The 14,445-nt window shown below is 38.4% G+C and overlaps 1 protein-coding gene across 5 annotated transcripts in view; it reads right to left on the bottom strand.

Annotated features, from left to right (window-relative positions):
- Positions 1-14,445, bottom strand: part of LOC144010111 (uncharacterized) — a 292,179-nt gene that overhangs the window by 247,261 nt on the left and 30,473 nt on the right. For 4 of the 5 annotated variants that reach the window (XR_013281142.1, XM_077510235.1, XM_077510236.1 and 1 more), the window contains 2 exons: positions 11,617-11,731; positions 10,302-10,383 (listed from right to left, as the gene is read on the bottom strand). Coding sequence is in view for 3 of the 5 variants with exons in the window: in XM_077510235.1 (XP_077366361.1) it covers positions 10,302-10,383; positions 11,617-11,698 (164 nt within the window). In the remaining 2 variants the exon portion in view is untranslated. Of the gene's footprint in view, positions 1-10,301; positions 10,384-11,616; positions 11,732-13,396; positions 13,488-14,445 lie in introns of those variants that run through there. The other variant, XR_013281143.1, reaches the window with a different exon arrangement.

The following is a 14,445-nucleotide window of genomic DNA, read 5'->3' as shown; positions in this document are numbered from 1 at the left end:
TTTTTTTTAATTGCTCCAACAGTTTTTTCTTCAAATATTTTGCGGGCATTTTTTTCCCAAATTGTTGCAGGCTAAAATGCCTGATTTTGCAATTTTTCTAAAAGTTGCAAGTTAAAAGTTGTGTTTTCCTTTTTTTTTGTTTTTGTTTTGTTATTGCTCAAACATTTTTTTTCTGCAAATTTTCAGAATTTCGCGGCCATTTTTCTAAAATTTGTTGCGGATAAAATGCCTGATTTTGCAGCTAATTTTTCTAAAAGTTGCAACTTTTTTTCTTTTTTTAATTGCTCCAACAGTTTTAGTAGACCACACACACAATTCAACAAACACTTTTCATCGCCTGATTTTTTTTTATCTTTCTGTGTGGGGTCTGCCAAAGATAATCAATCTTTTAAGATTTAAAATATCCTCATGTGCGTACCAGACCTTGCTAATCTTTCCAAAGTAAATAAACAAAACAGAAGACAGCAAGTATATATCTAATCCCGAATCCAAACAGACTGTCACAAGTGGGCGTGTCTGTATTCCAATTCCAGTTGGCTGGATTTTCTTAAGCAAACGCAATCATTTTTCTGAAGATTTTAAGGGAAAACAAGCAATTCCTCTTCAGGCTGTACAAAACAACTGCTGCTCTCTGGAGGTGTATTAATTACTGTTTATCATCCTTTAAATTTCTCTGTGTTATTTCATAGTTATTAAATGCTAATGTAAGGTACTAAATCAATTAAATTAGATTATTTAGTCTGTCAGCCTTATGTTCTATGCAAATTTTTGCAATTTATTATCGAGTGCAGCCATTTCTCAGCATTGCACTGCGAGGTAGCAGCCAGAACACAAAAATAAATAAATAAACCGGATGATTTAATGCTAATATATGTTGCATTGCTTGTCACCGTCATCATTTGGTCTTGAAGTGAGGACATGAAGAACACTATGTTGATAGTTGTCGTCCCAAGTAGAAAACGTTAAGAGGCCAGAACGACTGAACAACAAATGAACGGAGGAAAAAGCGTGCGCATGCATCCACAAGGTCCTCTTGGCCCTCGTGGCTGCTTGCTGATCGCGGATGATAAATGACCCAACATGGCCAAACCCTCATTTGGCTCTCGCAGCATCAGGTGATAAAGGCAGAGCTCTTGTCAGGGATGGAGTGCACTCTGCTCCGCAAGGACAAGACCTCACACCCGCAGAGACACTAGAGGAGACTGGCTTTAATATACTATACGCCACAGGCATACCGCATTCAGGGAACAGCATGAAGACACTACCGAGTGTAGAGGGTAGAAGGGATTGACGTTCGGTAATTTAGCTGTTTTGGAACATCTTCATTTAAAAAAGAAAAAAAAAGTTGCTTAGACCAGTGCCTTTAACAGATTTACCGCTACGATAACCCAAATGTCCTTACCTCATTTACTCCCAATAACGTATAAATACGTTTTTTTTTTTAAATGCTCGAGCATACAGAAGGCTTTGATGCAGCCTCTCAACTGCAAAGAATGGTTGCAGAAATGGTAGTTATTACACAAACGGCCAGCAGGTGGCAGCAGAGCAAAGGAGATCAACCAGGGCCATGTAGAAAAAAATCTCAATTACTTACAATTTTAAATAGATTTGCGAAAACTGATGAAACTTTGCTCTCTTCTAATGCTAATTGTTGCAAAATGGAAACAGATAGAAACATACTTTTTTTTTCCTGATGAAAGAAGAGACTTTAATCTTTCTTTGATAGGTTCCATGCTTTTATAGCAATAGAACACAATATTCTGTGGGCCTTGCAAAAATCAGTCAAAATCCAGTAAAACAGCCGGGAGCGAACGGGATTGCTTCTGTGAAAATGGCTGGGAGTGAATGAGTTAAAAATGGTGGTATGAAATTAACAATCAAATATTAACCACCAAAAGAGCCGAAAATCCCATCACGAGTGACCAGCTATGAGTGTGCTCGCAATTGCACACCAAATGGTTGACATCTAGTTGTTCTTTCTCAGTAATATTGAAAAATTATTACTCTGGACTAGTTCAGCATGAAACAAAAATATTTACGGTCCAATGAAGGGAAGCAAGTGACAGAGGAAGCGGGTACATCTTGGCAACTGTAGCATGCTGGGACATTTCTTCCATAATCTTTCTTGGGTCTGACCCTGCTAATCACTGAGCAAAAATTCTCGCATAATGTTAATCCACTCAGAGCGGAGGGGGGGAAAAAAAAATTAATTAAAACGGAGTGAGGAAGAAAAAAAAAAAATCATTCAAGGCCATGGCTAATTATGCTCAATCAGCGTGCAATCATAATGTTGTATGTCTCAATTACAAGATTTCAATGCCCTCATCATTGCAATCTCACACTGCACGTTAGCATTTGAACAGCGAGCCTCGTCTGTTCCAAAAAGCCCACCCAGCTTCCTATTATAGCTTTCTGCTTCCCAGATAATTGATTTGGTTTAATATAATGAAGGATGGTGAACAAAAAAAAAAAAAAAAGTCTCAAAGGAAATAGGACTGTCATCTGGTTTCCATTGTAATAAAACACGATGTACCCCCAATGCAATCTCCTAATCTCCAAAACTAATGAAGTTGTTTTCGTATACAGACCAACACCACGGCAAGATACACTTTTATGTTAAAAATGATTATTTTCTTTGATAGAGCTTGTCTATTATTGTGCACGCCTGGTTCGACGCAAAGCTTTTATTTCCCAGGGCTGACACTGAGCACTGATGCCCTGTTTTGTAGAAGCACGTCTGAATGTCTGCTGGGAAAACAAACAACGGAACATTCAAAGCCACGGAGAATGAACGTCAAATGCGTGTTTTTGGGGGGGGGGTTTGTGTGCAAATGAGTTTTACCCTTCATTATTTTACAACGGATTATGCAGCACGGTGTTCTAGTGGTTGTCACGTGTCTCACATTTCTGAGTTTGAATCTTCTTTCAGCCTTCCTGTGTGGACCCTGGTCATGTTTTTCAAGCCTGAGGGTTCCAGTAAAATTGTTCACGCCAATATGAATGTCAATATCATCCAGCCACTGTCACTTCAGTGCTTGCATGCCAAATATTAGCCATCTGATACGGTGATGTGCGGCGCTATAAATGTGTCCTATCTTGCACACCGAGCAGCTGATTATAAATGATGTTTAACTGGCAGTCTGCTGAAGCTTTCATGAGCTGACATTTCCATAACTCATTATCGTGCAAATTTAATGACTGTAATCACATTAATTCGCCGAGTACAGGCACATAAATCAAAGATTTCCATATTAGTGAAGTCTGTTGTCTGGTCTTGTTTCGCATTTTCTGATGAATGGATTCTGATGGGGGCCGTCATTTGTCCGCTATCAATTGTACAGAAGTGAGGGAAGGACAGCATACTGTAGCGGGTCAAGAGAATGACGCTAGGGCTGCACGATATTGGAAAAAAACTGAAATGGCGATTTTTTTTTTTGGGGGGGGGGGGGGGGGGTCTGCGCTGTATAATGCGATATTAAAAATGGAAGAATTTTCACCAGATGACATGAAAGAGGTAGCTTGCTACCTTTATCAAGCAAAACATACATTTGCTTGCTCTAAAAAAAATAAAAATAAAAAAAAACGCACGTTTTGCAATGTGGCTATAGCGCATGCGCACATCGCGATTGCGATGTTCAAACGATGTATCGTGCAGGCCTACTCGTTACCCTATAAAGACTTAAGCAAGGAACGAACAATTGACGGAAATTTCGGATTCTTTGAAAATTACTGTAGCGCCAAACGTCCACATATGACTTGAGTTGTATCATATTTGATACATCTGTTTAAAATGCTTAATTTCATAAACTAACACATAATAATATAGAGGCATATGAAACATTTTAGTATTTCAAAACATCAGAAATATAATATTCAGTGGTGTAAGTGCATTTAGATCTCCACCACGGGTTGAGGATCAAACCCACAACCTTCAGGTTGGGATACGATTATGCAACCATTTGAGCCATGCTGCTCCTACTGGTTGACTGTCTATCAATCGTGACAGATTGATTCCTTGAACTTTCAACACCATCAAAATGGTCTTTTGGAAACATCACTAATATATTAACACAGTGGGAGCAGCGTGGCTCAGGTGATAGACTAAACACTGGATTCAAATGACTTGACCGAGCTGACTGATTCACTAATAAACATTTAGAAGGACTTTTTTTTTATTTATTTTTATTTTATTTTTTTTAAATACTGCTTAACTCACCATTTTCACATTTCGCAATCCCGTTCGCTCCCAGCTGTTTTACTGGATTTTGACTGATTTTGCAAGGCCCACAGAATATTGTGTTCTATTGCTATAAAAGCATGGAACCTACCAAAAGAAAGATTAAAGTCTCTTCTTTCATCAGGAGGAAAAAGTATGTTTCCATCTGTTTCTGTTTTGCAGCAATTAGCATTAGAAGAGAGTTAAGTTTCATCAGTTTTCACAAATCTATTTAAAATTGTAAGTAATTGAGCTTTTTTTTCTACATGGCCCCGGTTGATCTCCTTTGCTCTGCTGCCACCTGCTGGCCGTTTGTGTAATAACTACCATTTCTGCAACCGTTCTTTGCAGTTGAGAGGCTGCATCAAAGCCTTCTGTATGCTCGAGCATTTAAAAAAACAAAAACAAAAAAAAACGGATAAATACGTCTTTGGGACACAGAACATTAAAAAAACGTATTTATACGTTATCGGGAGTAAATGAGTTAATCAGGTTTTGTCCTACATTCCTTTCTTCTGTCTTGCTTTTTTTTTTCCATCTAACTTTGTGGGAACCAATGCCCAGTGCCCCAAGGAAGCCTCTTTTTTTGTTCCAGCTTGACTTTGCTCCAGTGTACAAAGCAAGCTCCATGAAAGCATTGTGGGATGAGATTGGTTTTGGAGTGAGTGTAAGAGCCTCGACACCATTAAACACATCCGGGATGAAAAGAGATTGTGAGACACCCGACCAAAATCTTGCACAAAGCCTTCCCAGAAAAGTTGTAACGGATCACGCTACAAACTCCGCGTTTTCTTTGATTTTCTACTTCCCCATTTTTTTTTTTCTACCGGTTATTTGGTAAATCCACGTGCTTCGCACGGTAACTTTGCTGGACCAAATCGTAATGCCGCAAAAAAAGGTTTAGACTAACTCCTCCCCCTTTTTTATGTACTGTATCATATATGTATATATTTCAGCCCCCGGGTGGTCACGTGGCCCTAAGCAGCCGCTCTGTTCGCTTATCCCTTGGGCCGGCCCTGCACGAACTTGTACAGTGAAACTGTGAATGGCTCATTAAATGTCTTCTGGTTCCTTTGATTGCACCGCTGTTACTTGGGTAATTCTAGACCTAATAAATGCAAAACGAGTGCCGACCCCCAGGGATGCATGCATTTATCAGATCCAAAACAGCCACCCCCCCCCTCTCAAGTATGACCCTGGATAACCTCAAGCCGATTGCCGTCCCTGCGTGGAGGCATCGTATCATTCAAAGTCCTTGCTGTTGGCGAGAGTTCGAGTACAAGAACTTGCACTCATACCCGGTATGTTAATAAAAAATAAAAAAAAGTTGCAACAACATACATATTAATGTTTCAATGTCAACGTTGTTAAGAAATAACATGTTTTATGAAAGTAAAAATGTGAATTAAAAGAATCTTTAAAGGTGATAAAGCATGATACAACACATGATATTCAACTTTATTATTCCTGTCTCTGCTATTCACTTCCATTGAATTCTAACTTTGATTCAGAAAATGAGCTCTATTCTGAAGAATAGAATTTGTAATGGTATTTTCACATCTTCATCTGACGTGGGAAAATATTAAATTATAGACACATGTGGCCTTAGATGGAGTCTGCCAAATAATGAATAGGTATTAACTCCAGCCGTGCTGCTTCTCATTCCTTACCCACAGGAGCGAGGTGGTTTGATGAGATGGAAGGAGCGATGAGGGGATATATTATGAGAGGTGGCAGAGCAGCCTGTTGTTTATTCACAAGGTCACCGGCTGATATTCATCCAAAATGTCCAAACAGCCTCTGCCATCCCAATATTTGCCACGCTAATTGTGTTTGTTTGGCATACGTCGGGAAAGAGGGGCCCTGATCATTTTTTGGGTGAGCCTTAACTCATTCACTGCCATTGACGGAAAAAGGCGTCAAATGATGCATTTTTGGGGCTGGCAGTGAATGTGTTAAATGCCATTAAAAAGCATTAAATCCAATTGATGTAAAAAGCATTTTTCTCCATGTTTTATTGTATATACAACATTGTGCAAAGGAGACTCTATAACAAAATTTAGCAATAAAAATGTGTACTTGTGGGACCGGTGACCAGTTGAAATTTACAATGTACAAAATGGCCTAGAGTCTACGAGTTGCTTGATGTTCCCAATACAAAACTGTTCTGAATTTGAAAAGAAAAATGTACCGTTTCTGTCACCAATGTCCATCATGAAACACTATTGTCATCTAGTGTCAGAAAATTAAGAGAAATCAAGAGAAATCTATGACTCAGTGTTTCGCACTCTTTTACTCATTTGCTCCCAATAACGTGTAAATATATTTGTTTGTTTTTTTATGTTCTGAGTGTCCCAAAGACGAAGGCTTTGATGCAGCCTCTCAACTGCAAAGAACGGTTCCAGAAATGGTAGTTATTACACAAACGGCCAGTAGGTGGCAGCAGAGCAAAGGAGATCAACCAGGGCTATCTAGATAAAAAGCTAAATTACTTACAATTTTAAATAGATTTGTGAAAACTGATGATACCCACAGAAACCCTGTTATTATTAATTTATTAACTATTTAAGTACATGATAAGATTGACAGAAAAAAAGCCTTTATAAGTAGCCCAAAACAAACATTTAATAAACTAGACTAAGTGCAATTTCTGGAGAAATTGCATGGGAATGCTGAAAGCTGAATGCTAATAACTGAATGCTAAGATTTGAATGCATGTGGAATGCTTATGAAGTAAATTGAGAGATAAATTATGAAATTATAACCTCCTGGTTACTGGATAATGCACTTTACCAACTGTGCCACCGAGCAGTATCAGACACCTGGTAACAATAAGTTATATGTATGGAAGTGGGCGTCGAACGTGATAGAAAAAGTTCAATGTCTGTCCCATTGAAAATGAATGGTAAACGTGAATATTAAATGTTAAATTGTGCATATACTGTCAGTAATGTGGAATCAGACGATATATATATACCCCGGGAGGCTTCAGCATTCCCACAATTACGTCGGGAACCTATTTGTTGTTATTTTTGCATTCTATTATCGAGTATTAATTGCATGAAAGTTCCTTATTATGTAAATGTCTTAACACCATTGTTGTCACCATGCACACAACAACATTTACCACATACAACATTCATGATGCAAATGATGCTGGGATTCCGTCAGCATTTTCCAGCCAGATATCATACAAATTGGTTACTGCATTGTTGTATTTTTCTCGTTTTGAGCAGCTGCAATGAAAGGAGGCGAGCATGCGCTTTGGGTTGTTTGCGGCCATTCTAGTTTTTTTTCAATCTAAAAACACACATCGGCAGAGCGATTGGGGAAAATAACAGCAATTTGTCCAATGTAAAAACCAACAATTGCCTTCATGCTGCACATGTTCTGCTTACTGCTATTCCGCATAATCATGCGGAATATATGTATCATTAAGAAGCAGAACGGTACCATTTAAAAATATGTTTTCCATTCTACGCAACATCATAATACACTTCTTGGTGGAGGCATTGCTTATGATAGCCATCTCCCTGCTCGACTATAAATAATGCATTGTATTAATTTCGACTATGCTCTTGACAACAACACTCGTGGCAACGCCATAAATCAGACATGACGGACCACGGTATTTCTCTCTGGTCCTCACGTACATACTGTAGAACAAATGCATACAGTGGAACCGTAAGTCAAACACCCCTGAGGTGTAATACTTGGGAATTTGGGAGAAATAAGCTTCAAAATGTGCACAAAAAAAAAACAAAAAAACTCCAAGTTCAAACCACCACCATAAGATCTCGATATGATAAATCTGATGCCGCTCATTTATAGGCTGAGGGAATTTCATCACAACTGATTCATATTTTTTCACATGGTTGTTGGCCCCACAAGTTAAGGGAGCTCACTTGTACGCATTTATTTTCCGTTCAACCCCCAATACTCCAGATGAGATAAATCCAGTGCATGATTGCTTGACTAAACGTCAGGGCTGGACGGCTCACAGTATGAATGTTATTAATTGACAGCTTGGCTCCATTCATTCGACTGACTCCAATTAGTGTTATTATTGTGCTCAACCTAAGGAGGTAGTTCTATCATGACTATACATTACTCCAAATGTTTCACCATAATCTGGTTAAGACGTGTTACCTGTCACATCAATTTGACTGTCAGCCTTTTGTTGCCAAGGAGTCATTACAACGAATGCGCTCACTTTTATCAGTCCTACAACTGTCAACAATGAGCTGAGTTGTTTGTGCAAATGCTGCCAAAGAGCCATCAATCCAAAAATGGATTGCTAATTTTAACTTTGATTGACAGTTTAATGATGGTACCTTCTAATGTGATCTCAAACCATCACTCTTGTCTTTTTTTTTTTTGGACAACTCATTACGTGGCTCAATAAAAATCGGAGGCCCACAGTTCCAACAAATTGTCTGTCAACGTGCCCAAGTATCTTATCCCAGTAGCCACGGGCACTCTGGAGGAAAGATATTTTCACACTGCACTTAACACAGACCCCAGATCAATCTAGATACATTGGCTCAGTAAAGGTTGGGAAAGATTACTGTGAATAAAGAAAATTTTCTGGGAAGAATGTTCGAACGCTTCCTAAAAGGTAAGGTTAAAGGCCCGGTCTGCTGTTTTCACTCAGGAAAATGCACTTTTTGAATACAGGATTTAAACAAACTTCTCAATTTACAGATCTGGGCTTCTCTTAATGTGTGGTGGTGATTTTGTCCTAAACCCCCACCCACCAGCCTGTATTGTGCCATTTTGTGTTCGTTTTGTAAACAGCGGGACATTTCTGTGGAAAGATAGTGTTTACACCGCTCCAGCCAATCGCAGAGCAGGGCTGCGTAACGTCACTCCTGCGGCCATTTGACAGCACGTACGGATTTTTTTTTTTTTACTCACTCGCTCACAGAAACTTACATGTGTGAATGAGTGAGTGGGAAAAAAATCCGTGCGGACGTGTTAAATCGACCCGTTTTGCATATATATTGATCCCAGAATGCATTGTGTGGCACAGTTAATGATGTTATAAGGACGATAATCCTTGTCATATCTATTTGTGTTACATGTTTATGGCGGTCTATGATTTAAAAAAAAAAATTAAATAAAATAAATTAATAATAAGAATAAGAATAAGAATAAGATGATGATGATGAAACAATCCGCGCAACTTTAAGTTGTGTGTAAAATAATGACATCAAGGACGATTCCCCCGTACAAGTTGCATTGCTCATCTGAGGACTGCTTGTGAAAATTGTAAAATTTGTAATTTCACATATTTTGATTGTGGCCGGCTGATGAATTAGTCCAACAATATATATATATTTTTTTTTAATAACTTTACAAAATCAATCATCTCGCGGGCTAGATTTAACCCCTTTGCGGGCCTGATCCGGCCCGCGGGCCGTATGTATGACACCCCTGGTCTAAAACAAGTCCAAGACAAAAAAATTTTAAAAAAAATAAATAAATAAAAAGTCTACCAAAATGATTATGTATGTATGGACTGAATGTCAATCTCATGGATTTCATTGTGATTGTCTGTGTCATAATCCATTCGGCGGATTAAAAGCTCTATGCGTGTCATTTGTAAATCGCTATAGTTTTCACGGTTAAACCAGTCCCCGGATGCAGTGTTATCTGAGTGACAGTTATGAGTCACTGCTATCTGTCATTCCCGCCTGATTGGCAGCTCGCGTTTTGGAGCCGAGCCATGGAAGTGTCACCTCGGCGGGCGCCTTGGGGCCAGGTTGTGCTGATATGATTTATGTAGGCTGATGATTGTGCCAGGCTACACCACAAATTGACTGTCACCCCTTCCTGTAAACCGGTCGCCCTTCAAGAGCGTCTCCCCCGAAATGAGAGGCAAAAAAATAAAAAATAAAAAATAAAAAAAGCTGGAGGCAGGACCATTTCTCACAGGAAGTACACCGATTCTCTCAAATGTTAAGTTGCGGTAGTTGCAAAACACCACAAACGTACGAGTCTGAGATTGTATATTTTGCCTTTGGTAATGTAGGTCGGCAAGTCATTGAACAAGGTGAAGTATAGAAAGGAAGCTGCGACTCACTGATTAATCACACTGCTGATGCAATCAAGGGGGAGTGAAGAGTGCTCATCTCCGAGGAGAACATTTGAGTATTTATCCACGTCTGCACCGGGAGGGAAAAAAAAGAAAACGTAATGTGAGTACAGGCTGAGAGGTTAGCATAATTTACATCAAATAGCTCAGATAAATTTGTTAAAGGGTCATCTTATAATATGGGAAGACACTCACAGCTGTATAATATTTCTTTTCGGTTCTAACATCTCATTTCTGCAGTCATGAAACTAGAAAGTAACACAGAGGTGGCCCTTCCGTCAATATCTTCTAAAAATTGACTAACTTGGCATTGACGGAAGTTCGTCAATGTAATCATCAATCAGTCAATAAATTTGGCTGTCAATGACTGACGTCACATTTTGATGATGGGTTGACGAATTAGTCTAGATTTTAAACATAGAAGGGCAAAACATGCCTTATGAAAATTAAATTGCACTAAAAAAAAAAAAAAGCCACCAGAGGGTGCTAGAACTGCACAAATGGAAATCAACCTGTGTTTTTTTTTTTTGCATCGTGTATTAGCTCCTAAACATGGGGCCAAAGGAAAGCAAGTGCATTTTGAGTTGTTTTATTTTTTCATCATTTTAGATAGGGTATCTTCTATTAAAATAAAACTATCTATTTCTACCCTTTTCTATTTATGGTAAACAGTATACAGTGCAGTTTATGGTGTAAAATAGTAAAAAAATAAATAACTGTTTTAGACTTGGAACGGATTACAATTATTTACATTGATTATAATGGGAAAAATTGTTTCGGATTTCGAACAATTGGCTTTTAGAACAGCCTTCTGGAACGGATTATGTTCAAAAACCGATGTTTGACTGTAATTACGGGAACAACCAGCACTTCAATGTAAGCATAAACATACAAATAAACTGAATTATCTCATGATTGCAGTTAAATGAGCATATAATAATTATAAACCAAATGGAGAAAGAGCAACAATTATTATTATTATTATTATTAAGTGTCCCGTGTGATGCATCATTGATTTATGTGTCATATTTCGAATATTTCCAGCGGATTATCTACTGTATATACCTGCCAACAGGAACCTGGCCAGGACCCACCACACTTATTTTTTTCTTTGCCGTATGTGGTCTCTCATGTTTAAAAACAAATACTTAAAATATATATATATATATATATATTTTGTACCCTGCTTTTAATCTGCTTTCTTTCTTCAAATATAATAGTAATACGTTAAACCTGTGAAATTGTGCAGCGACTTGTGTACAAACATCTTTTGAGCAATCTCCATGAAAGAATTTCCAATTACCTGTGCTACCGCTCCAAATAAGCGCAGTACTGATGTTTTCTGAATGGCTGTAAAATACAGCCGAGACTTGGCGAGGATTCATTGCCACCCGCCTTCAGGTTGGTGCGCTTCAGCCCTGCAAGACAAATGATTCTTTAGCAGGACATGTCACACTCATGGCTAGCAGAGTCCAGCGCAGTTCATCACTCGCATTTTGTGTCGTGCCGTGATGCTGAAAAACTGCTGCAGCCTCATCCTTATTTTGTGTGTACCCTGCAGAAGCCCGTAGGTGTTTGAGGAAAAAAAGATTGCAAGGTGTGTCCCCGTCATAAATACAGGCACGTAAACATCAAACAATTAAAGTTATATCACGAAATATAGTCTAAAGCAAGCAAGCGCGGCATACAGTTGTATAACATTCAACAAAAATGTTAATTGTAAAGGTCCCCTCATATGAAATGTTCACTTTTTGGGGGGTTTTGGTCATAAATATTAGGGATGTAACAATAAGCGCAATATCAACATGACATGAGGTCACTCTAAAAAAAATATTGTGCTTTTGTCCATAACATCATTATGTTATTATTATTATTATTATTATTGTTATTATGTTAACTCATTTGCTCCCAATAACGTGTAAATACGTTTTTTTAAATGTTTTAAGCGTCCCAAAGACGTATTTATACGTTCTTTGTTTTTTTTATGCTTGAGCATACAGAAGGCTTTGATGCAGCCTCTCAACTGCAAAGAACGGTTGCAGAAATGGTAGTTACTATACAAGCGGCCAGCAGGTGGCAGCAGAGCAAAGGAGATCAACCAGGGCCATGTAGAAAAAAAGCTAAATTATTTACAAATTTAAATAGATTTATGAAAACTGATAAAACGTATAGAAACACTTTTTTTCCTGATGAAAGAATAGACTTTAATCTTTTTTTTTGATGGGTTGCATGCTTTTATAGCAATAGAACACAATATTCTGTGGGCCATTAAAAATCAGTCAAAATCCAGTAAAACAGCCGGGAGCCAACGGGATTGCTTCTGTGAAAATGGCTGGGAGTGAATGAGTTAATGCAAGCACACATTGACTTTCACCACATATTGACTTGCTTCACAGGCATATTATGTTCCCCTTCGTCTGATAATTAGTGTAGATTTTAAACATAGAAGGGCCAAAACATCCCTAATAAAAATTAAATTGCACTTAAAAAAAAATAGCCACCAGAGGGTGCTAGAACTTCACACATGGAAATCAACCTGACTTTTTTTTTTTAACAGATGTGTTGCATTTAAATATCGTGAACATGACGACGACGATATTGTGGCAGTTTTAACATCACGATATCACGGTATTGCGGTATCGCGCTTATCGCCACATCCCTAATGCAGACACATGCAAGGCCCTTGAAGTGCCTGTCTTCCCAGCAGATTCACAACAATTCAAACTCACATATACGCACATTGGAAAAGACATTGGGATCTCATCAGAAGCGGTTGCCTAGTGACGAGTGGCAGCTTGTTCATAGAGCTGCTGTGTTAAGTACAGATGGAAAGGTCAGATTCACGCTTCTGCCAAGTATTTTTTTATTTTTATTTTTTTATCAAACCACACAGCTGTGTGAGCTTTAGGAGTGTGTCATTGAGATTTTACAGCATTTGAACAGTCCACTTCACCAAAAAAAAAAAAAAAATGCTCCCCTGACTATCCACAGATTTTGATCTTATTGCTCGTCTGGAAATAATGCATGTGTCCTTCTTGATTAAATGTACTTGGGGATTAGCAAGAGTAAAGAAGTGTCTAGGTGGAAAAGGAGTTATCTTATGTCGACTAAATCCCTCCAGGTCTGGACTTTTAAGATGTAGTTCTCCTTTCATTGTTTGATTGAAGCAAACCTCTGTGGTTTAGAGGAGAGAGAAAAGCAATGAAAGACTTCAGTGAAAAAAGCAGAGAGAGGATTTTGATGTGGGCAAAAGCTGCAGCTACAGCAGCTGTTAAAACACTGACAAAGATACTCTCGACAAGCTTTTACCGTCAAATCAACAGAGATCTGCATTTGGGTTCCGTGATGTAATGCTCTCACCTTAATTTCTTTGGGTAGTGTGTTGGGAAGGTGTTCACATATATCTTTTCATTTTCCTCCATGCAGCCCCTGAGCTAACATGAGTTTGACACCCCTGACTTATATTTGCACAATTTAACATTTAATATCAACTTTTCCCCATTCATTTTCAATGAGAAAGACATTGAGCTTTTTCTAAGTATCACTTTCCACGCCCACTTCCATACATATGACTTATCATCATTACCAGGTGTCTGATACTGCTCGGTGGCACAGTCTGTAAAGCGCATTGTCCAGTAACCAGGAGGTGACAATTTCATAATTTATCTCTCAATTTACTTCATATGAATTCAAATCTTAGCATTCAGCTTTCAGCATTCCCACGCAATTTCTCCAGAAATTGCACTTAAGTCTAGTTTTCAAAGCAGCGGTTCTACCTCATTGTCAGTCCACACAAAATGTCTCCGTTCTTGTTTATACATTCTGTGGACATGGCCTCATCGCCAATGTGAGATTTAAGAGGTCTGGTTTTAATACACTTCTCTGAACCTGATAAATCCAAGTTCCCCAAAATCAATAGCCCTCTAAGGTGGAGTCTAAAAAGGTTAACTGCTATTTGTAATATCCTACTTCTCTCGAGACATGCTTAGTTGTTGCTAATGCTGACGATAATTTAAAAATCCAGTTAATGACATCCTTGTGTGTTTTTGCATTTTACAATAGTGATATAGACCGATATGGCTTTTTCAAGGCCGATATTGGTACCGATTTTTTAGTAGTTAAGGAGGACTAT

Source organism: Festucalex cinctus, chromosome 21 (assembly GCF_051991245.1).
Source record: "Festucalex cinctus isolate MCC-2025b chromosome 21, RoL_Fcin_1.0, whole genome shotgun sequence".
NCBI lineage: Eukaryota > Metazoa > Chordata > Actinopteri > Syngnathiformes > Syngnathidae > Festucalex > Festucalex cinctus.
Note: the sequence above shows the minus strand (reverse complement) of the source record. Positions and strands in the feature narration are given on the sequence as shown.